A 22327-nucleotide genomic window follows, 5' to 3' on the forward strand; every position below is an offset into this window, starting at 1 on the left:
CTATCTGTATGTTCGTGTGTGTGTTTAGAGTAACCAGCTTTGAATTAGTGCTGGCATTTGGGATTTTCTGACATTTAATATTCATGCAAAATGCAGACATAAAAATAAAATAGAAATACATGCAAAATGCATTACTGTCAAATGTCAGGAAATCCCAGCTGCCACTTCCACGACTATAATTTTCTTCTAGTTTTTAATGTAATGTCTTTTAATATGTTCTCAAGAACCAAATACAAAGGCAAGTTATTATGATGTTTACTTAATAAAAGAAATAAAGAGGGCAATAAGAGAGAGAACATTATATTTCTATCTTAACTTTGTGGTCATTTATACTGCAGGTTTTATGGATCTTTTACCTGGTGTTTAGATGTATTTATTTCTCTGGGCTGTAAAGACCTAATATTTGAATCTTCTGGCTGCACTGCTTATAAATATCAATGTTATCATGAAATCTTCTTTAGATCTTTGGCATTTGTTTCCAACTTAACATTATTTTATCTACACTGTGTTGTGCTTCTAAATTATGAATTAACTTTTTGTTTATAATAGTTTCTGTGTAACATACCAGGTGGTAGTACTCTTTCACCAACACACACACACTGAAAGCTTATTGAGCCACCTATATAAAATCATTTTAGAATTCCACATCTTAATTAACATTCTGCCTTCTTTATCTCGTTGCGTAACAGAGAAAAATGTATGGCTTTGAAATGCTACAGTTACGTCATTTAATAATTTTAGACAATTTACTGTAGTCTTAATTTTGCTGCACTTACTCAACAACTTACTCAGTGAGTTACCCTATAGAATAATTCAGATTAAGGTTCCCTCCACTAGGGATGTTAGAGTTTAAGTGATTAACTGTTTAACTGTTAGCTGATGCTTATAAGTTAATGGTATTGTCTGAACTCAGCTATCTCTGAGGGTGGCAGCATTGCTGCGGTAGGGCAACAAAGCCTCCTCCCCAGGAGTCAAGTGGGCAAAAAATAATCTGGAAGACTATATTTAAAAAAAAAAAAAAAAAACCCCAAAACCCCCAAAACCCACAGCAGACTGACAATCAAAATGCTCATGACTCATAAGTAGCTTATAACAACAGTAGAGAACTTGACTGCAATGCAATTTAGGCATGAATTGTATATGACTAATGGCACTTCACCATTAAACTACTTATAAAAGTTGCCGTTCTCTAGTACACAGGAAAATATATTGAACAATTAAACTAAAAAAGCATTGAAGGTTAATATCCACTGAATTAGTTCTTACTGAAAGATTTTAATTTCTAGACAGTAAGAAAAAAATTATGAAGTACTGTACTTAAAAATATTACTACACCTTAAATGATATTCAAGGAGACCTTATTTTCTTCTTAACATATGGTTATTTCTCCCCTCGGCCATTCATGTTGAGAGTAGGGATGTTAAAAATAATTTAATACGTTAACCATGTAACTACTAAAAATTGTAGCATTTACAAGTGCTGCGGGCTCTGCAGTTACTTGTTTTTTTGAATATGAAAATGGAAGCCATATATATGTTCTTCATCATTTAACCATTGTTAATGTAAGCAAGCTCTCCAGTGCTATATAAAATTGTCCTTGAAAATTATTGGTGTGTTTATAAAAGACAAAAATATGAGAGGCTAATACTTTTCAGAGTCTTGGTCTATCAGCTAGATCACTGGTGCTCAAACTGTTCCACAGGCCCACTTCCTGTGCCTCTCCTTGGTGGGAAATGAGAGCCAATGGAAGCATCTTTCCCAAAGCAGGACCACAGAACAGTTTGAGAACCACTGAACTGGACAGTGTACAGTATAAAACAATATAACTAACTAACTACAAGGATGTGTGGGTAGGTTTTTGTTTCCTTTAATTATTTTAAACTCAGAAAGCACATGGAGCTTCCTATTTATACAGAGACACTGCAATGAAAATTAGTAAGTAAAATTTACTGCTATTAGTGTATTTATTGATGTTATCCATTCCTACTTTTTTGGTTTAAAAAAAGAACTCTGAGGCTATATTTTCCTCTCTGGCAAAGACTTACAGACACTTTATTGAGCCAGTATATTATTTTGATCACTATTGATTGTTTATCCCAAATAGGATTCTAGGTTCTTGGCAAAATCAAAGGTTGTGTCCAAAATTATTTATGGCCATGAACAAACTTGTGTTACAGACTTTTAAGATGGTTACTGCAGCAATGCCTTTTGTGACTTGACTGTGGAATACTTCAGTGATGGCTTCCCAGGAAAAATAAATAGAATTCAATATCAATCAGTCAGGATACTGGAGAATATAGGTAATAGATCATTCTACTTGCACATATAACAATGATAGTTATTTCCCAAAATCAAATCTGGCTATTTACATTACTTCCCAAATTGGATGGGACCAAGTTTACTTCTTTCTGTTTAACTTTAAGTTGTCGGGAATTACATTTTTGGTATCTCTTGTTTGCAGAAAGTGATACATCAGTAGTATTTGTGGATACAGATTGTTAAGATTGAGATGGACAAAAAGCCACTCACATATTTTGTTTGAATTGGCATTGTATTATAGATAGGTCCTATAAACTTCTGAGTACAAATTCAGCCATTGTAAAAGCAGATGCAACTATGTTGCCTTTAGTGGAGTTAAACATACTTTGCTTATGGCTAAATTTAGCCTTATAATGTACGAGAGCATCTCAGACACTGGTCGAAGAACTGCATAAGTTTATTGGAATACGAATTCACACTAGCCCACTCCATTTCAACTTTCAAGGGAATTTTTTGAGTAGCAAGTTCATAAAGGTCACTCACGGAATGATCATAAAATGAATGAATTAGAAAAATAATATAGACCTTCCACTCAGCTTTACACATCTAATATCCAATCAGGTGATCAGACTTAATAGCATTATTGTATTATATGTTCATATCACATTTATTTCATCCTTACCTCCTCTTCGGCTGATTAGCGTAAATTGAATGTCATGCTATTTAGCCCATGTGGTTAACACGTGATAGGTCTAGACCTAGGCTTTTGGCAGATTGTAATAAAAGTACTGCAAGTTTGCACTGGGTCTGAATATTGCTAATTATTTATTCCTGTATTTATTTTTTGTTAGTCTAGTGGCATTATACTACAACCATGTACTTCATTTCTGCCTAGCCATTTTCCCCTTCCCTGATGTCATCATACTTATCAAAGGGCAGAAAAACAATAAAGAAAAAAATCCTCAAATTGCCTGTTTTTTATGTCTTGAAAGGAATCACTTATATGTTTTGAAGTGTTTGTTTGTACATTTATTTGTGCAGAATTAAGTCATACTTTGCAATTATGTACAGATACCACATTTTGCATAAACAATCCTGCTATTTAAATTAGCTGAAGGTACTACCTTTTACACTGGAATGTGCTGGGTGAAAGGTTTCAGTAATTAATTTTTGGTTTTCATTGGAAAAAAGTCACAACTACTATAATTAGAATTCATAAAAATATTTGTTAACAAAATTAAAGTTGAGATACCTATTCAACTGTAATTTTAGTGCAGAGAAACTTTTTACTGTTACATATCACAAAATAATTCAAATTAGTTATGGAAAGAGTAATGGAAGCTGTACAAGTTTCTAATTCAAATTTACTATGTATGGTAATCATTCAATAAAATGAATGTTTGAAGTTGAAAGCCTATAATTTTAAAACTGTTCTTTTACTTCCCTATTGCAAGCACATTAATAAAAATTATATTACATTTATTTAATTTCTTGAACTTTCCTATAAATGTAATCTACGCAAAATGACTTTGCCTAGTCAATGACCGGCTTCACCTGCTAGAATGGAGTATTTAGGACCTAGTAGAATCTGAACAAAAATCCTAGTTTGTTTCATACTAGACCTTACTTTTGCGATCTTTCTGTGTCCTCTGCTAGATTCTTTGAAACTGGGTTTGCTACAGCTAAAGGCAGAAGTCACAGAACGAACTTGGAAGAACCATCACCTTTTTTTTCCTTGCTCACAGCACTTTGCAAACTAGATTTTCACTAGTGCTAATGTGGCTGTGAAAAGAAGCTATGTCCTGCGACTTCCTGTGTGACTGGCTGCATCTCACGAGATTGCGATTGCAAACCACTATCCTGTCTTTCTCCTCCCACTTCCTCCTTGTGAGTAGGTTAGAGGTGGGCAGGCAAAAAAAGAGTGAGAAGCAGTCAGGGAATGGGGCTGACTGCTTCTCCTGATTTCTCCTTACAATGGATTGATCAGTCAAGCTAGTTAGGTTCTGGGGCAAGTAAGATGCACCCCTTTCTTGATTTCTGTAATAACTTCCCTCCCTCCACCACTGGAAGTATCTTGCTGATGTTCCTTGTATGGATAGCACTAGGCCTGAACCTCTGTTTCACTTTAACTTTTAGAAATTAGAGATGGCAAAGATCTGCTATATCATCCAATTTCCTATCTTAGTTCAGTATTGGGAACCCCCTGAGGTAGAAGCTATGCTTTTGTTTGTTCTTTCTAGAACAAAGTATAGTGTCAGTATTCACCAAATAATGCAGTAAATTTTCTAGTGCTTCCTTTGTTTTTAAGTTTTCCTTTGTATTTAAGTTTTTCTCCACTTCTTTGGAGGTAAAAAATGTGACGGCATGAATTCCAAGTGCTATAGGAATCTTGAAGTCATCCTTGTGTAATTTATCTCTTGCATAGATGTGATTGTAGTAAGCATGGCATGTTTACAAAAGTAGATTCCATGAATGTGTCATCAGATTCTAAAGCCAGAATTCTGTGCTGTATGTTTTATTTATTTAAAAATGTGAATTTAAATATATTCCAATGGATTTAATGCTTGTGGGAGTGATATATTACCTCTGCACGCTTCAGGTAAGACCTGAACAAGTTTTACTCTCAGAACTCTCCCAATGCACTTCAAGACTTATGAGAAATATACTTTATATTTCTGGATTTCTTTTGAGCGGCAGCTGCCAGTCATGTCAAGTCTTTTAGTTTTATGATGTGGGTGGAGAATGTCCAACGATCAAAATTACCCGAGTAACATTACATGTTACTTACTTGAACTCGGGTACATAGATCTTAAAGACTGGTTCTGATCCTGCATTCGTTAATATTCATAACAATGCTCCCATTAACTGCAGCGAGTACAGGATTGAGCGTGATACTACTAAGCCATTAACCACCTTATTCGCCAGGTAACTTTTGACAAAGTTGCACTTGTTATACCACAGTACTTTTAATTTAAGTAAGCTAAATATAGTTATGGTGAATGATTCACTGTATGTAGCATTAATTATGCCATAACTCTACAGGCTAACCAGAGAACAGATGTGTAAAAACATAAGCATAAAAAATAATATGCAAGTTATGAAAAGAGAGATTATGCAATGTACGGGGGAAAATTAGTGAAGTCTACTGGCTTCTGTAGGTGTTGGATATTCCATATATTTTAGATTGTAAGCTTGTTGGCCCAGGACTGTGTACGGTTAGTGAGGAGTTGCCCTGTTAGAATTTGCATAAAAACGATATTTTTTTTATTATGATTAGCTTCCAGGACTTGAAAGTGCATTCCATGAATCGGATGTTAGTGGAAGCCCTCTGTTTCAAAGTGATTGCTTCTCTAGCAATGAGATATAGCTCAGTGGAGAGAGGCCAAAAAGAATCAGTATTCACAATACATTATATCCATTATCACAAACAAAAATGCTAATCCTGAGGTAAGATTAACTATGCTTCAAAGATACAAGGACAATAAAGTGAAATATGCTTCCAGAGTCATTTATCAACTGGACAATGCAACCACATTATCAAGGGTTTCCACTGTAAATTCTGCATCCCATCTCCATTCCTTTACTTCAGTCATTGTTAAATGAGCCTCTTCTCTCCCAAATTAGTACACAGATGTAAAGATTTATCTGACAATGATGTTCTGTAGGTATTCTCAACAATTTTTTTGCCTTCATCTTCCAGGCTAAACAATGGATAATAGCTTTTCATCTGTGTCTAAGTTGTTTGGGACATAAAGAATTTAAAGGTTAATCTAGCTGGTCAAAGTCCATGGGGAAAACACTGCAGGAGCTGGCTCCGGATTTACTCTAGAGTGGGGGGAGGGTAAAGGGAGGGGAGAGGATATTGGTTGTCTCATGCTAAGTTAAATGCCTAATAGTAAGCATAAAACCACTGCATGCAGCTAATACTTGAAAGCTGCCATAATAACTTACTTTAGAGCTTTCCTCCTCCCCTCTCATTCTTTGTAAAATGCCACCAGGGAAACCATCCTCACCATTTTTTTTCATTTTTATAGAAGATGATGATGATGATGATTGATGATAATAATAATAAATTCGCTTGTATTGGCCAACCGAAGCGGGCTCTCCCCTTCCCCCCTTTCCCGTTTTCCTGAAATTACAGGGACAGGGAAGCTGCTGAGTTTGTTGTCCAATACCAAAAAAAGCTGTGGCTCTTTTTGAAAACTAAAAAATATCTGTCTGACGGTCTGATTGTATTTTGTTTCCATTAAATTGTTGGTGTTTTGGTCACTTTTCTCAGATTTTGAGTATCTGCTGTTTTGTTTTTTGGAAATACAATGACCATTTAAAAAAATATTTTTTTCATGTGACTTTTGGAATACTTAATTGTTGTTTTTCCAGCTATCCGCATTTTGTTCTTGGCTTCGGAGTGGCATGTGACATAGGCATACACCAGAACAGAAGTTACAGTTGCTTACTTTGGAAAATGTGTGTGTGGGGTTTTTTTTTGCAACTACTCAAAAATCTAGCATCCTACCTAGTTACTACCAAATCTGTTCTTTCTTTTGAAGTAAGGTTACTAAGGTCAGTTTTTGTTTGCCTTCCATTTATCATAACCTTTTTAATACTGCAGAAGTTTTAGGCTGTCACTGAGAAGGAAGAAGTTTAAATTAGAGAGAGGGAGATGACATTTACATGACGCACATGTATGCCATGGGCAGATTTCCAAAATGTTTGTCTGCAGATTGGTGGGTAGAGAAACTATAATAAGTTTATTTTTTTAAAGATTAAAAAATGACTGGAAGGTGCTAACTGACAAGTTAACTTTCTTTTGTTAGGGATTGTAAGCTTGGATTTATTTTTCAAAATTGTTCCTTGAATCAAATTAGATAGTTTTTATGTTCCAGCAGGGCCAAAAACAAGAATATACAATATTCTAGCTGTAATTTTAACTTACTAAGCAATGCATTATATGGAAAGAGAAAAGGCTTCTTGTTTGCATTTTCCAGAAAAGGATCTTTTGTTGTAATTGCTTTTAGTAGAATCTGGAACTTGTCTGCATGGTGGGATAATGTGTATAATTGGTCTGTGTAAATCCTGCAGGTGCACTTTAAAGTAGGACTGTATGAAACAGTGCTATGTTAAAGCACACTAGGGAACCGTTAGCGCGCACCAGCAGGTTCTGCACAGACCAAGGAATATACTACATGCTGATGTTTTTTGGAAATCATACTCAGCAGAGTGCATTACTCCACTGTGTAGACAAGCCCTCAGTAACACATTTTACATGATTTTCCTAGTCTGTCCTTGGGACTTTGCAAAAATAAGTATGTACATGTTTTGTGGCCTAAGAAGCTTACAAGGTGAGGCCTCTATCCTGTAGACAAAGCAATTTAAATGTGTGATTTAGCCCCATTTAGAGAGGTTTCTACGTTTTACCCATTTTTACCCATATGAGAACATCAAGAACTACAAGAAACATCAAAAAGCCAGTGGGGGAAAAAAAAGCTAATTTTTAAATGCTTCTGACTTTTAACCAATTCACTGGAAGCACTTAAAACATTCTCAACGATCATATCTAGAACCTTTTAGAAAGGTATTGGGAAGGAAATATTTTCTTCTCTCATCCAACTATGAGAATAAGGCCCTAACTTGAACTGTATTTTTCAACATTGCTTTACCTGAGGTTCTGGGATCAGCCCTTTCATAATTGCAACTCTAAAGTGCATGTGAAAAAAACCTCACTAGAACATTTATCTCACGTCATATGATTTATTATATTGTGATTAAATGTAAACCAAGCTTTTGCCTTAAACTCCCTGTTGTAGTTGGCTGTTACACTGTTGCTGCTGGCCCAGTCTCAGGGAACTAGTCATTTTTACACATCCTGTTTACTAACCTTTAGAATGAACATCTTTTAAAAAATCCTGTTTACTGAAGATTTGACTCAACTAGCACAAGTTAGCCTATGGAATATATAGGATGGAAGACGAGTCTTTGATTTCCTTTATCCATCTAAGTTTTAGAGTCTTTATTTTTTTTAGAGACTCGACTGTCCTCTGATTTGTGATCATCAACTGTTTTCCTAATATTAACAGAGAAGAGCAAAGAGGTCTGAGGGGAGGGAAGAGAGGGGAAATTAAAGGAGCTTTAAAGATTAGAGGCTGCTGTACTGGATCAGTGTTGATGGAGTTGCTTTGGCATGCAGAAAAATATAATGCAGCGTAATTTGAGAGAGTTTATTGTCCTCATTTACAGAAACTTTAATACTGCATTGAGTGGAGGTTTCTAATGACAGTGATCTTTTTAAATGCCTGGGGATTTTTCAAAGTTTTAGTTGCAAATCTTTGGGGAGATATTTTGTTTCTCTTCCCCTCCCCCTATTCCCAAACAAGAGTCACATTTTTTTCACTGGAAGGATTGCTGCCACAAATAGCTATGTGAATTTAGCTGAAGGGAAGATGAATCTCAACAAAAGCTTTCCTAAAAATAAAATCTTAAGAAGTGTCATTTTAAAGACATTGACAAGAGTTAAGTGTTCAAAATGTAAAAAGAGTTCAGTATTATTTTTCAGTTTATTCAGTTAATGTGAAATACCCCTCAGCAATGTAAAACTGATTTGGTTTGCTGAAGCCCCATATTTATTTACTCTCAGCATTTTTTGATAAGGAAAACAAGGAGTGCCTCTTAACGTTCTAGGTCAAAGTACAGGTGTGCTGCTATAGAAAGTACTTTTTGTGTTTGGGATGAAAGGTGGAGTAGCCTTTGATGTTTGGCTCCACCTTGATTACCCTGCTTGATACAGCATCCTTGACCAATAGCTAATATGCACAGAGAGAAGCACAAAGGAGTATTATCATTTCAGAATGGATTGTGTGCGTCGTCATCAGTGATGTCTTAAAAATACTATGTAGTTCTCATGAAAACTGCACGGTTGACAGCCCTATGAACTGACATCTTCGATCCACAAATTGACATCCATCTATCCTGCTGTGGTAATGGACACTTCTTTATGTTGCCCCATGATGTGCCTTACTTCTTTTTTGGAGGGAACCATCTTTAGAGGGAGGGAAAAGTTTATTATTTAATGTTTATTTGAAAAGTTGGTGAACTCTGTTTAGAGTTTTACTGTATTAACAAATCAAAGACAGAGGTTCCTGAGCAGTGTTCCCTCTCAGCTGAACACTTGGGCCGCCACTGAGGAGAGATTCAGCTGCTGCCCTTGTGATTAGTAGAGCACCCACAGCCAGCACTATGTTTTCTAAAGGTAGTATACACCCGCAAATGCCTTGGTGCACATAACAAAATTTATTCTGCTCATTGATGGAAAAAATTAGAGTGAACTCTGTCCCTGAGTATGTTACATCCTAAATTCACTTTACATGACCACCCAATATTTATCAGTTACCAGCAATGGTGCTGATTGTGATCATGTAGTAGAAGACAGTGCTACTTGTTTACTTTGTGATATGGACAGTTGCAACTAAGGGCTAAACTGAGACTATCTGCTCTTCTCACTTCACACATTGATGCTTCTCCAACCTGGGTCAGATTTGAATCAAATTCCTAGAAGTAAAGGGCTCTGTATCCTGAGTCTCAAGTTTCGCAGAAGCATCCAGTGCTCCTTTTATAAAATGCCTTGGTATCGCTTGGCATGATCTAAATTGTTGTTGGACTGACTAGCAAAATTAATAATTTTGCTCTTTCTACAATTGCTGAAGCAGATTCTTTTTAAAAGGTTTGATAACTAGAAAAACAAAGTTACACCCACTTCCCTTAGTGCTACCATCTGAAAGCACACTTCCCACTGTGTACTCTATAAAGCTGTATTATACTTAAAATAAAGTGTGTGTGTGTGTGTGTGTGTGTGTCTATGCGTCTATGCTATTACTGAGATTGCTGCAGAGAAGTATTCATCCTACAGGGAACAGGCAATAGCTTCATATAAGGTATATAGTGCATACATGTGCTGCTTCTCAGGGCTATCTCTGGGTCATATTGCAGGTATTTTTGCATTTAACTATTGAATTTTTATTTTGGGATACTCCAACTGATCAGTAATTCAAAAGTGACCACATCTAAAAAAAGACAAGCTATCAAGTCCTTTGTTAATGTTTTCCTTCCTTTGCTATGTATGAGCACTGTTTCCTACTAGTTATAAACAAGATTGTGACACAAGGGGGCTGTTGCAGAGCTGCCCTGCTGCTCATGTCTCAAGAAATCTGGCGGACTTTATCCAAAATTCCTTTAAGAACGGCCTAGTATTATGCTCTGACAGACCAGCTCCACCACCTTTATGTAAGTCTCCGTTCCCTCCTCCTCCAGTGCCCAGCCAGCCTCTTCTGGTCAGTCAGAGACATGATCTGCTCTCTCTATGCTCCAAGTTTTGAGGTGGCTAGTAGTTGCATGCTCTAAGAAGGGAGGCCCCTGTATAGAGATGCAAGTGAGAGTTCTTGGAGTTTTTCTGCCACTCCCATTCTATATACAGCAGTGCATGTCATGCTCCAATCTGGCCCTAACATTAACAGCATGAAGGAGGCAAACAATCTGACTTCATCTTGGGCTAAGTCCACGCTGGCACTTTACTGTGCTACAACTTTTTGGCTCGGGGTGGGTGTGAAGAATCACCTCCCCACCCCTAAACACAGCAAGTTACCGCACTGTAAACCACCAGTGTAAACAGGCCGCACTGGCAGTTGCTCTCTGTCCCTTGTGAGGGTGGTTTACCTAGAATGTTGGGAGAGAGCTTTCTCAGCACTCCTGATGTGGCCACACTGCCGCGTTAAAGTGCTACCTCTGCAATGCTCTGCATTTTAAAATGCAGGCAAACCCTTGGAAGAGTGTTTGCAACTAATCTATAAAACTAGTTTCACCCACTTCTTCCACCAGATGGAGAAACTTGAAAAAAATTAAAAGAGAAATAAGTTGGCGTAGGGAGAACAAATAGTCAAAATTGATCCCTTTTTTCAGGGCCTTTTAATAGTAGCAGATCCTCAGCTGGTATAAATTGTCCTACCTCCATAGAAACCAGTTCCTCTGGGTCTGTCCTCTAGACTGTAAATTCTCCAGGCCTGATTCTTCTGTCTCGATATTTGGGACTTGTACAGAATTGAGAGTACTGTCAGTAATTAACAAACAGTACACAATAATAATTATTAAAATGAACAGGCAACTTTGTTTTTCTGCTCTTTCAAGCCTAATAATTTATTGAAAGTATGAAGTGAGAAAGGAGGCGGGACCCATGTAATATACATAGAACATTTAGTTGTGACTTTGGAACAGAAAGTGCTTTTGTAAGGCTCTAGCTTTTCCATCAGGTTGACTGAATAGTTTTGGGGGTTTAAGGAAGTAAAGCCTCCAGTTGTCAATACATTGCTAGCTCTAGGTGAGGTTCCATTGTCTGTGTTGTTCAGAAGGTCAGAGTAGGTGATCAAAATGGTCCCTTCTGGCCTTGGAGTCTGATAATCTGTAGTTAGACTATGAGCGTGAATGTAGAAAACTTCAGTTTCATGGATTGAATACCTAATTCATGCCATTATTACAAATATCCAATCTTTCAAAATAGCGAATATCAAAAGTGTCTATCGTCCTTCTCTTTTTCTCTTTTCACTTCACTGATAAAACCTCTAATGAAGTCTTTATTATGAGTTTGCATTAAACCCTGCATGTCCATGGAAAGCTTTGTTCTTGAAATAGTTTTGCTTTTATGAGGCCTGTTTTTAACTTTCTGTCATCTCAAAATTGCAGCTTCAAAATGTTGGCACTTGGTATACACTGTCGTTATGTTGTTTACTATGCTTTTGTTAGTATTTTTGATACTTCATCTTTCTTTTAATTGTTTCTGAGCATGTTGGTTTATTTCACCTTGATATAGAATTCAGACATTATCTGTGATCACTCATGGTGTTACTGCCCTTCATTAATTTGACATTAGAAAGGTGTGATTCATATTGTTACAAGAGTTGTTTTGGAAAGCATATTGGGCATATCATTATAGCATACATAGCAAGGAGATATTTAATGTGTGTGATTTTTATGACAGATATGAAGTGGGGGGGGGGGAGGGTTGGAGAGCCAGATTTCATGTGGCTGTTTGAAGTAAATGTTTAATGAACAGAATATTTTGTCAGGCCATTATTTTGTTCCCATTTATATAGCTATTACTTCTGCCTATAGACTGCAAAATATATTGAGCAGTTGAGAGAATTAATTTTTTTATACCCTATGACAAGTTTGCCTGAAGATTTTGTGTCTATAGTAACACATTGTTGTCTTTTAACTTCATGGAAACCTCGTCTATTTAAAAAGGACAACTGAGTTGTCTTGTTTGGATTTGTCCAACAGAAATAATGTATCGTGTAGTCACATAGTGTTCCATCATTAGATCCTTTGCATCTTCATGGTATAACACTGCCTGACTGAGTCCTGGTGGGACTTCCTTACACTGGATAACATCCAGCTGTAATGTATATGAATCCCAATCCTGTGGAAATCACTGTGTCAAATACTGCAGTGTCATGCATTTTGTTGGCATTGGCTATATATTGTGTGTAATTGGTCAAGTAACGAAATTTGCTTGTGAAAAATGTATGTAACATACCAAGGGGAAAGAATGGGTGTATAATATATCAAGCAAAACAAGTAATATGGGGATGTAAGACAAGCAACTGCTTTGCACATTATCAGGTGAGCGCTGATCCGGAAACCACAACTTTTTGGTCTGTTACATTTTTTTAAAGAAATTACTTGATTTTCACCCAGACTTGGTAAACAGAAAGAGTGCATTCATATCCATAGATCATTGTTATTTCTGACCTACGAACTGCTCCACCAAACCACTTCAGCACTTTTGTCATTAAGTCATGTGAGTAACCCCATGTACTTCAGGGGGACTTAAATGGTTAAAGTAAGTGAAGCAAGTGCTGAAGTGCTTTGCTGCATCTGCATTTCTAGCACTGGACTCAAAACCCATTGAAGTGAATAGAGTTCTTACACATCTTTTTTTTAAATTGATAGTATCTGGCCCTTATGTCTCTGCTATTTACATCTCTGATCTTCCAGTGAAATAAAATGCAGACATTAAAAAAAAAACCACTTTAAAAATATCAGTTAAAGACTAACATGGCTACCCCTCTGAAACTTATGAAATGAAGAGTTCATCTGCCAGGTAGAGGAATTTGTGGGGCTCAATAACAGCTTTCTTTTACATATTTATATCTGCTACTTTCCTTGATAAACCTCCTTTCTAGCCCGTTAGTGAAATCCTGACCCCTCTGAAACCAAGAGAGTTTTGCCATTTAACTTCAACTGGGCCAGGATTTCATGGTACGTAAATTACATGCACTTTATATATTTCAGAATATCAACATGGTGCATGGAACTCTACTTTTCCTTACAGTCACATGTTTGATCAGTTCACAGGTGATATGTGATTTGTGAGTACATCACCACATAGTCTTCTCAGAATTTGGTCCAGAATGTAACTGGATCATGTAAAGAGATGTCCTACAAACTCATAGTGGTGTAGCAGTAAAATAAATTCCCAGATTTCTAATTTTCCTACAAGTTAGTCTTTCCAGACCTCAAATGAAAATTTTACAATTTGGGAATTTTCTACTTATTTGAAGACTAGAGGAATATTATCAAACCTAATTTATGACAATTTGTAGTAATATTATAAGATGTATTTTGTTTGTTTTAGATGAATTAAGGAAAGGAATGCCATTACCAGGGGTATTATTGTAATAATGCCCCAAAGTAGATGCTTCACAGAAAAATAAGAGACACATGGCCTACCCTTAAGAATTTACAATGTAGAGAGGGAGAAAAGTGAGATGAAACAAAAGAGGATAGGGAACCTAGGTACAAAGGTTACAGATGTCAGCTCAAGTTATCTGACAGCATGTCATGATAGTGTGGTGTTCTTTAAATGTTAATTCAGAGAGGGAGTTCAATAGTTTGTGATTTATTGTTTAAAATTAAAACTACTGTGACATTTTAAAAGATAACTGTAATAGGAAACGTTTTTTTAAACGGACATTGTCAAGGGAGTTTTCTTGATAAAGTAATTGTTTTACATTCTTGTTCATCATTTCCCCCTGGACGGTTGAAAATGAAAACTCTGCTTCCCAGTGCCTCCTGACCCCTCAAGCCCTTTTTACTTGCATTCTGGTTTGTTTTTATAGGGTTACTCATGAGTGTTGTGCTTTTTGGCATTGATATATTTTTCAGAAAAAAGAGAATTGAAGCATTTGTTTTGAAAAAAGAAAAACACATTTAAAGAATTACATGGACTTTGCAAACAGATATAAGAAAATGAAAGGTAGGTCAAATTTCAGGCCTACATACCTGACAGTATCCCTTTCATTTTAAAATCTATGCTTTATTTGACAAAAAAAATTAACAATTCTTGTAGTGTTACATTAAGCAATGGCAGTGAAATGTCAAAATAATATTATTGTCTTAACAGTTGGTTTTCTTCTATTGAATTATGTTGTTTTTAAATGCAAATGATTGCTTGGTTAGACAATGTCTCCCTTTCTGTAATCTGACTTCTTTACTTATAGTTTGTTTTAAATATGATAATTGCGAAGAAAATGCTTAAGATAAAGGACCAGTGACTAACATACAGAGGGGCTGTTAAAGACCCAGAGAATTTTTCATTTTCCCCCCCTCAGCATTTATATCAATCTTTCATTTTATTACACACACACACACACACACACACACACACACACACTCTCACTCTCTCTCTCTAGCTGATAATTCGTGTACAAGGATTCAGTTCAGGAATGATTGTGTGTGTGTTAGTGTTGGGATTTCTGTTTAACAAATTTGGGGTTGCTTATCCATTTGTTCAGTTACCAGAAAAGAAGAAAAATAAATGCTATGGATTCATTTCAGGGCTGCACAGATGATTTGTAGGGCATATCCTCGGGGAAATGAGGGGAACTGGGCATGAGATGCCTTCCCCTCCAAACTTGGTACCTGAATGGGTGATCAGGTCATTAATCTGCAGGTCATTAATCTGTGTGAAGACCCAAGGAATCACTCACATTGCTTGTGTAGTAGGTTGGTTCTATGTGAGATTTAATGACTGAAAACTGGCTTCACACTAGATTTGGATTTTTTTTTCTAAATAATCATCCCAGTATTCAGTTCTGAAAGGCACTGTTGTGTCCATATGTAATAGCTACTCTTAACATATGGAGCTACTGTTCATGGGTATGCATGTGGTACTGTGGGATTGTTTATCTTTTATTTTAGTAAAAGATGAACAGTTGTTGACACAATCACCTTACAGTTGTGTTGAAACTTTGTACTTAAAGAGCTGATGCATTGACAAGGAAGACTTGTGTCAGTGTTTGCTGGATTGAGGCCTATTGAATTTTGAGTTGTTAGCAGAAGATGTTTCTCTTAAATACATTTAGATAACATTAAGGGCCTGACCTATACCCACCAAAACCAGCAAATTCAGAGTTAAGGCTTCTCACTTCATCTTTAATGTACACCCCCACTGTGTCTGGCTTTTCCAGCAGCATATGAAACAGGAGATCACAAACTGTCCTCAGAACCCTGCAACACTTTAGGCAAAAAAGTTTATCACATGACTGCTCTGAGCATTCCAGGTATGTCCATTTACGGTGCACCTGCTGTGCTGCTGAATGTTCCATATATGTTTTAACATTCCATTGATTTCAGTGGAATGTGAATTGATGGTAGCAGTGCACAGCAGGTGTGGAGAACTAGCAGTGAAGTGGGGAAGAATAAGGATACAGTGAGAAGCTTCAACTTTGAATTTCCTGGCTTTTGTGAGTATGAGTCAGACCCTTAATGTTGTTTTAATGTATTTTTTGTGTTTAATTTTTAGTAAAAATTTGAACACGATCCAGGCTACAGAGGTTGCAGTGGATAAGAAGTTTAAAAGCTTTGGTTCAAGATTACAGGAGACTACAAGAAAAGTTAAAGACATGGAAATGAGGATCAAGTGACAGGATACTATTTTGCCTGAGAATACTGAAGATTGTAAAGAATTGAGAAATCGAATTCATGACCCTGGAAATCAAGCTCAGATTAAGAAATGTCAGGTTGGTAGGGGTTCCTGAAAGTATGGAGTTAGGATAAATGGAGATTATTTTTTTTAAATCATATGTTGTGAAACAGCTGTCATTGGGGGATAGGTGGTTTTAAAGTTCTCTACTTTTATTATATATTATGATATACCATGTATCTGGAAAAGCCAACCAAGCAAAACTAGCTCTTAAATCTGAGTGTAGTATTTATGGTTGAAAAAAACTGCTTTTACCCATATTACAGTTCTTTTTTTGTCATTGGGTGGCAAGTTTTATTGTAAAACAGTAATGGAAAATATTGCTCGTGACTAAACGTTTCTTAATCTGGCCACGCTGAGGGCTTTCTGCAGAGACCAGACACAGGGTACACCATGACATTTCAAGATAAGAAGTAGACAAAAATGCACTCAACTGGTGGAAGAGTGGTTTCTTGTTGAGATGACTCTGATTAATAGTGAAACCATGTTTTTCCAAATGTAAACTTTTAATACGTATTGACATTGAGATGAAATTACTGTAAATTCACTTAAGTATTGAGTTATTGTTTGTAATTCAGTGATATGGCATTTATGCTGAGAAGTTGTGCAACAGGAAGTCTAGCCTGAAATTTAGTGAGTGTTTTGGCAAACAAAGGAATAGCTGTGTTTTCATGGTCAAGGTCACTGGTTAGACTTGAAGTCTGAGGGTATACTGGCTACATCCAGTCTGAAGTCTTGCAGAATATAACTGTAATTCAAGTTATTTTTGTTACCTTTCCTTTTATATCTTGGGTCTGAATTTGGTACATCACTTATGCCAATGTTAAACAGGTGTAACTCAGTTACAATCCATTGAGTTATAACATGAATGAGGTCTCATGTATTTTCTAATGATTTCCTTTTGGAGGAGTCCTTATTTTAAAAAGTGGTTTTCTGTTGCATCAGCAGTTCAGTATTTGGTCAACTTCAAGATTTGGATATCTGGAAGGTGACTATAAAAATGGCACTTTCTTACTCAACCATTCTGCTCTGTGTTTATTCAGACACACATCTGCTATCCTACTGACAAAAACTAATTGTATTACTTCTGTGCTAGTGTTGCAAAACTATTAGAAAGACAAGGATGATATTTTTCATTGAACCAACTTCTGTTGGTGAGAGAGACAAACTTTTGAGCGTACACAGGGTTCCTCTGAGTTATATCATATATTAGCTTGTTCATCATTAGTAGTTTTGGTATCAAAGTTCCAGTTGCAGTATCTTCATTACTGGTGAGGAGGCAGGAACCAAAAAGAATCCAGTGTGTCCCTCAGACCCTGGCTAGGTTTACTGGATTGGTGGTTACATCTTTTACTTGTAAAATGTCCGCAGTTGATAAGAGAGGCAATAAATCTGGCATCCCCACAATTATCATTTTTACAGTTCCTTTTCAAAGAGTAATTGTACTTTATTGCACTGTGGCTACATATCAGGATGCTTGTGATTCTGCAAATTACTCTACTTTGAAGGCATGGCAAATTCTAGTTTACAGCGGGGGCTTTCAGTGAAGTTCCCATTGAAAGGGTCAGTAATTGTAAGGGTAGTGGAAGTAACTTTGTGGTGTTCATGTTCTATGTCATGAACTAGCACATGATGTATTTATAAGAAAATACTGCCAATATCAGGGATGACGCATGGTCCTTTCTGAATAGTACAAATGACTATTAGACTTCTCTTAGATACATGATTCAAACAGAGCCAAAAAAGAAAAATTCTGCATTTTGTTTCAATCATACTTAATTTTTGAAGCTGATCCAAGTCTATGCATATTGAAATGAGTGCTGAAATTCTTCGTGGAATGTGCCAGAATCATCACTAAATAGAATCCTGCTGTCTTATCAAAGAGGAGACCCACTGCAGTTGATAATGAAAATTGATATGCTTGGTACTTTCTTGAGAGAATGGTTTTCATGAGCATCTCATCTCCAGAGCATCGTTTTTAGTAGATGCCTTGCTATCGCTCATTCTGTGATTAACACAGTGCTACTCCATTTCCTTTTCCCATACCATTATGAAGGACCATCATAGACCGATTTTTGTCATATCTCCTTTCACCTGTCAAGATGTTGGATGGCCATATGACTCCAAAGAAATGACCAGTTTCTTGGGAAGGCAATGGGACCAAACAGATTTAGGTGGTGACCAGATAAGAAAGGGCTGGTAAAATTCCATTGGCTTCCTGCTCAGTTTGAAAGATCCTGCTGCTGTTTGCTTTTGAAAAGAAGACAAAAATACCTAGTAACTTTTAAAGTGAAGCCAAGAGTTATTTCTAGATGCCTCTCAAGGGATTTTGTGCCATCTAAAAAGCATGACTGTAGGAATAATTGGAAAGAGTATTAAGTGGATTACATTTTGCTGACTTGAGTACTTTTTTTCTTCAAAGATAAAAACCCTTTGAGAAAGTAAATGGCTTAAATACTAATGCATACCGCAGGACTAGGCTGTATGTTTATAATCTGCCCTGAATACAGGGCAACAAGTAGACTGCCTCAAGAACTGACCAGAGAATGAATTGTGACTTTTTGCAGGATAGCCAAGGCTCCACCTGTTCTCCACCCACTTGCACAGCAGACAGAGTAGCAGTCCCCCCAGAGCATGGCTGGGCAAAATATGGCCTGGGGGCCACCTGCAGCTTTTGTACATTTCAAAGGAAGAGGCACAGGGGAACCCATGCCAGTAGGGAGCAGCTACCACTCCCCCTTTAAAATATACAGGAGCTGCAGGCAGTTCTAGTACATTTCAAAGGGAGAAGAGCAGTGGGATAGCGACTGCCCCCTTATCGACTAATTGAGTAGTCGATGGAAATTGCATTGGCTACTCGATTAGCTGATTAATCGAAACATAAAATCCCTAAACCCAGCCAATCTCTCAGCGCCCGTTGGCTGGAAACAACCAGCCAATAGGAGCTGGGAGATTGGCCTTGGGAATTGGGGCAATGCAAGCCTCTTCCCCCTCCTAGAGCTGGAAGCCATGTGGACGGAGCAGCCTGTATTTTCAAGCGGTCTGAGGCTGCAGCAGGCAGGGAGTCCAGCCTGCCTTGGGGGTGCTGTAGGGCTGCTGGCTGGGAGATTCTTAGATAAGTGCCTCCCAGCCAGAGACTTCCGCTGGCACCTCTGCTTTTCCTGCACCCCAACTCCCTCAGGTCACTATCCAAACCTTCTGCACCACCTTGCTCCAGGTCACAACTCCCTCCCAGACTCTGTACCCCCTCCTAAACATCTCCCCAAGGCCAGAATCCTCTTCTGCACCCAAACACTCTCTCAGACCCTGTGCCCCAGTCCTCTGCTCCAGATCACAAGCCCCTCTTTCACCCAAACTCCCTCTTGGACCTTACACCATCTCCCTGTACCACACTCCCTTACCCCTTATGCTGTTCTGCACCCAACCTCCATTCTAGACCCCGCATCTCCTCTACAGAAAAGTGCACGGCCCTTGACCACTTTCCAAAATCTTGACCTTGTCCCCCCACAAGTAAAGCAAGTAATCAGTGCAGACATGGGAGGGGAGAGGTTGATAACCGTATCTCCCCTCACTCTCTGGCATAAGTTTAAAGACTAATTGTTTAGGAAATGCAAAGCATATCAAACTCATTCTGTAACAGCAAATGTATAGAAATTATAATGGCTACATTAGAAATTTTAAGACTGCTTCAGTTGCAGTCATTCAAACTATTTGTATTGTGGCGGGGAAAACTACAGTATTCCGTAGCCCTTGAGTTTATTTTTCCTTGTCTCTTTGGGAGAGTCATTTTTCTGTAAATGTAGTAGTTTAATATTATTGAAGGTTATGGGAATCTTCCCTCAATTAGGTTTGCATACTTCTGATTTCTATGCCATTAGAGTATTTACATACTCAAAAGTATTTACATTCTGCTTCTTAATTTTTTTTTTAATTTCTAGCATCTTGGAATCTTGAAAATGAAGCCTGCATCCTTAACTCATTCTTTATACCATGACTCAATATGTATATTTCTTTATTATCATATTGTTGTTGCTGTTGGTTTTGTTTTTGGGAGGGGAGAAGGGAGGACAAGTATTGATGCATTTATTTTGACAAATTTCAAGGAAGAATTTTATGAAATATCTAAATTAAAAAAACCTCATTAGGTCAGCATTATGACCTTTTATATGAGACCTTTGGTAAATCATACATGATTTCATTGTGGAATTGTGAAATCCTGTCAGAGTACACATCCTGGGTCAAGTGTCATAGCTGCTCCTTTAGTAGTGCAGTGAGGGCCCTGCCTTTAGTAAATTACTATTTTTTCCCTTGTTTTCTGCCCTTTGCAGTTCAGTGCCTAGGATCTTGAGCTTGCTCTAGAACTTTTACTGGGATGGCCTCAAAATGTAGCAACAAAGACACATGACTCCTACTTACTTGTTCTCTTTATTTTATTGTTTGCTAAGTGTTCCTAATTTACTGGCTTTTATCTCATGAAATCTTTAGTTACCCTCATACAAATATAGAGGTTAAATTTCATTTGGTTTTGAAAAATGCATTTTCTTGAGCTATAAATAATACATTTCTCTATTTCATTGCAGGCATTCGCCCTCCGATCATGAATGGGCCCATGCACCCGCGCCCTTTGGTAGCTTTGCTGGATGGCAGGGATTGTACAGTAGAAATGCCTATTCTGAAGGATGTAGCCACAGTGGCATTTTGTGATGCTCAGTCCACACAAGAAATTCATGAAAAGGTAAAACATTTCAATCACACTCCCAGTTGATAAGTATAATGTACGCGTTTTTAGTTACATGAGAATATATGCGTTGTCATGTAAGTTACAGTATTTTGGTTAACAGTTGAAAAGATACCCAACTTGGTCAGGGATTTAGCAAACTTCATGTAGAGGACAAACAGGGAGAAAAAGTATCTTGATTCAAACAGCAAAATATAGCACTGGGTGTAGTGCCTTTGATGATCATTAACCTTGTATTCATTCATTACATATTGTAGAATATCATTCATAGAGAGAAATACAGTAGCTGAGAAACACTATGTGTTTTGTAAATGTTGGTATTTTAGCATATAAATAGGTGGGCGATCATTTTAAAAAAGGGGTCACTTCATACATTTCTGGCCCCGGGCTGCCCTGGAAGAGGTGGGGCCAGGAGACTTCTCGTGCTCCCCTGCCCACAGACCCTGATTGGCTTGGGGGTAGGGGCGCACATGAAGTCTTTGCCCCCCACCCACGGTTCTAAAACAGCTGGCAGTTCCCTCCTAGGTGCCACAGCGGGAGGAGACTTTGAGTGCTCCCCCCTAATCCCTAGGCCCTGATTGGCCTGAGGGTAGGGGGAGCACGCAAAGTCCTTCACCCCTTGCCCCGTTGTGCCAGGGGTACATGGCGACTAAAGAAAATCGCCGGCTGTTTTAAAACAGCTGTCTGTTCCCTGTAGAGTTGGTGCCTCTAGTGTGGGAAAGGACTTTGCGCACTCCCTCATCCCCAGGTCTCAATTGGCCTCAGGGCGGGAGAGCAGCAGGATGGCTGTGGGCCAGATCCGGCCTGCAGAGGCTGTCTTGCCCTCCCCTGATATAAAAAAGAGAGTTTACAAAGCAGTAAAGATTCCTTTCTCAGCTATGGGTCCCTGGAGTTTTGAGTGGGTGCCTTATGCACTAAGAACTTACACTGCAGTAAAGACTTGCTGAAACAAATCTTAGCAAAAGATTCATGCATATCGAGATTGGGTGGATAAGCGGCTGTTCTGATTCAGGCATTCCTATCTGTTACTTAAGATACACCTGGCTAGCCCTTTCCCCTATTCAAAAGTTTCAGAGAGGTGGCCATGTTTGTCTGTAACTGAAAAAATGTAAATAACAACAAATAGTCCTGCAGTGTTATCTAGAGTCATCAGCTGGTCTGTGGGCTTGTGTTCCCTCTTGAGAGACTGATGTCTTGGTAAGATCCGCCATCAGTCTCCTATCAGTTTCTAGGGGAGAACACCTGACTCCCATATTTCAGAAGCAATAGGATGGGAAAAACCCCGCTACTCTTAATGCTCA

The 22327-nt window shown here is 37.8% G+C and overlaps 1 protein-coding gene across 13 annotated transcripts in view; it reads left to right on the forward strand.

Moving 5' to 3' along the window:
• Positions 1 to 22327, forward strand: part of CTBP1 (C-terminal binding protein 1) — a 378668-nt gene that overhangs the window by 305506 nt on the left and 50835 nt on the right. For 8 of the 13 annotated variants that reach the window (XR_012904426.1, XM_075930923.1, XM_075930921.1 and 5 more), the window contains one exon: positions 20869 to 21023. Coding sequence is in view for 12 of the 13 variants with exons in the window: in XM_075930923.1 (XP_075787038.1) it covers positions 20869 to 21023 (155 nt within the window). In the remaining variant the exon portion in view is untranslated. Of the gene's footprint in view, positions 1 to 14469; positions 14561 to 16108; positions 16326 to 20868; positions 21024 to 22327 lie in introns of all 13 variants that reach the window. The other 5 variants (XM_075930924.1, XM_075930925.1, XM_006111640.4 and 2 more) reach the window with 2 other exon arrangements.

The sequence above is a fragment of the Pelodiscus sinensis genome, chromosome 5 (assembly GCF_049634645.1).
Source record: "Pelodiscus sinensis isolate JC-2024 chromosome 5, ASM4963464v1, whole genome shotgun sequence".
In the NCBI taxonomy this organism is placed as follows: domain Eukaryota; kingdom Metazoa; phylum Chordata; order Testudines; family Trionychidae; genus Pelodiscus; species Pelodiscus sinensis.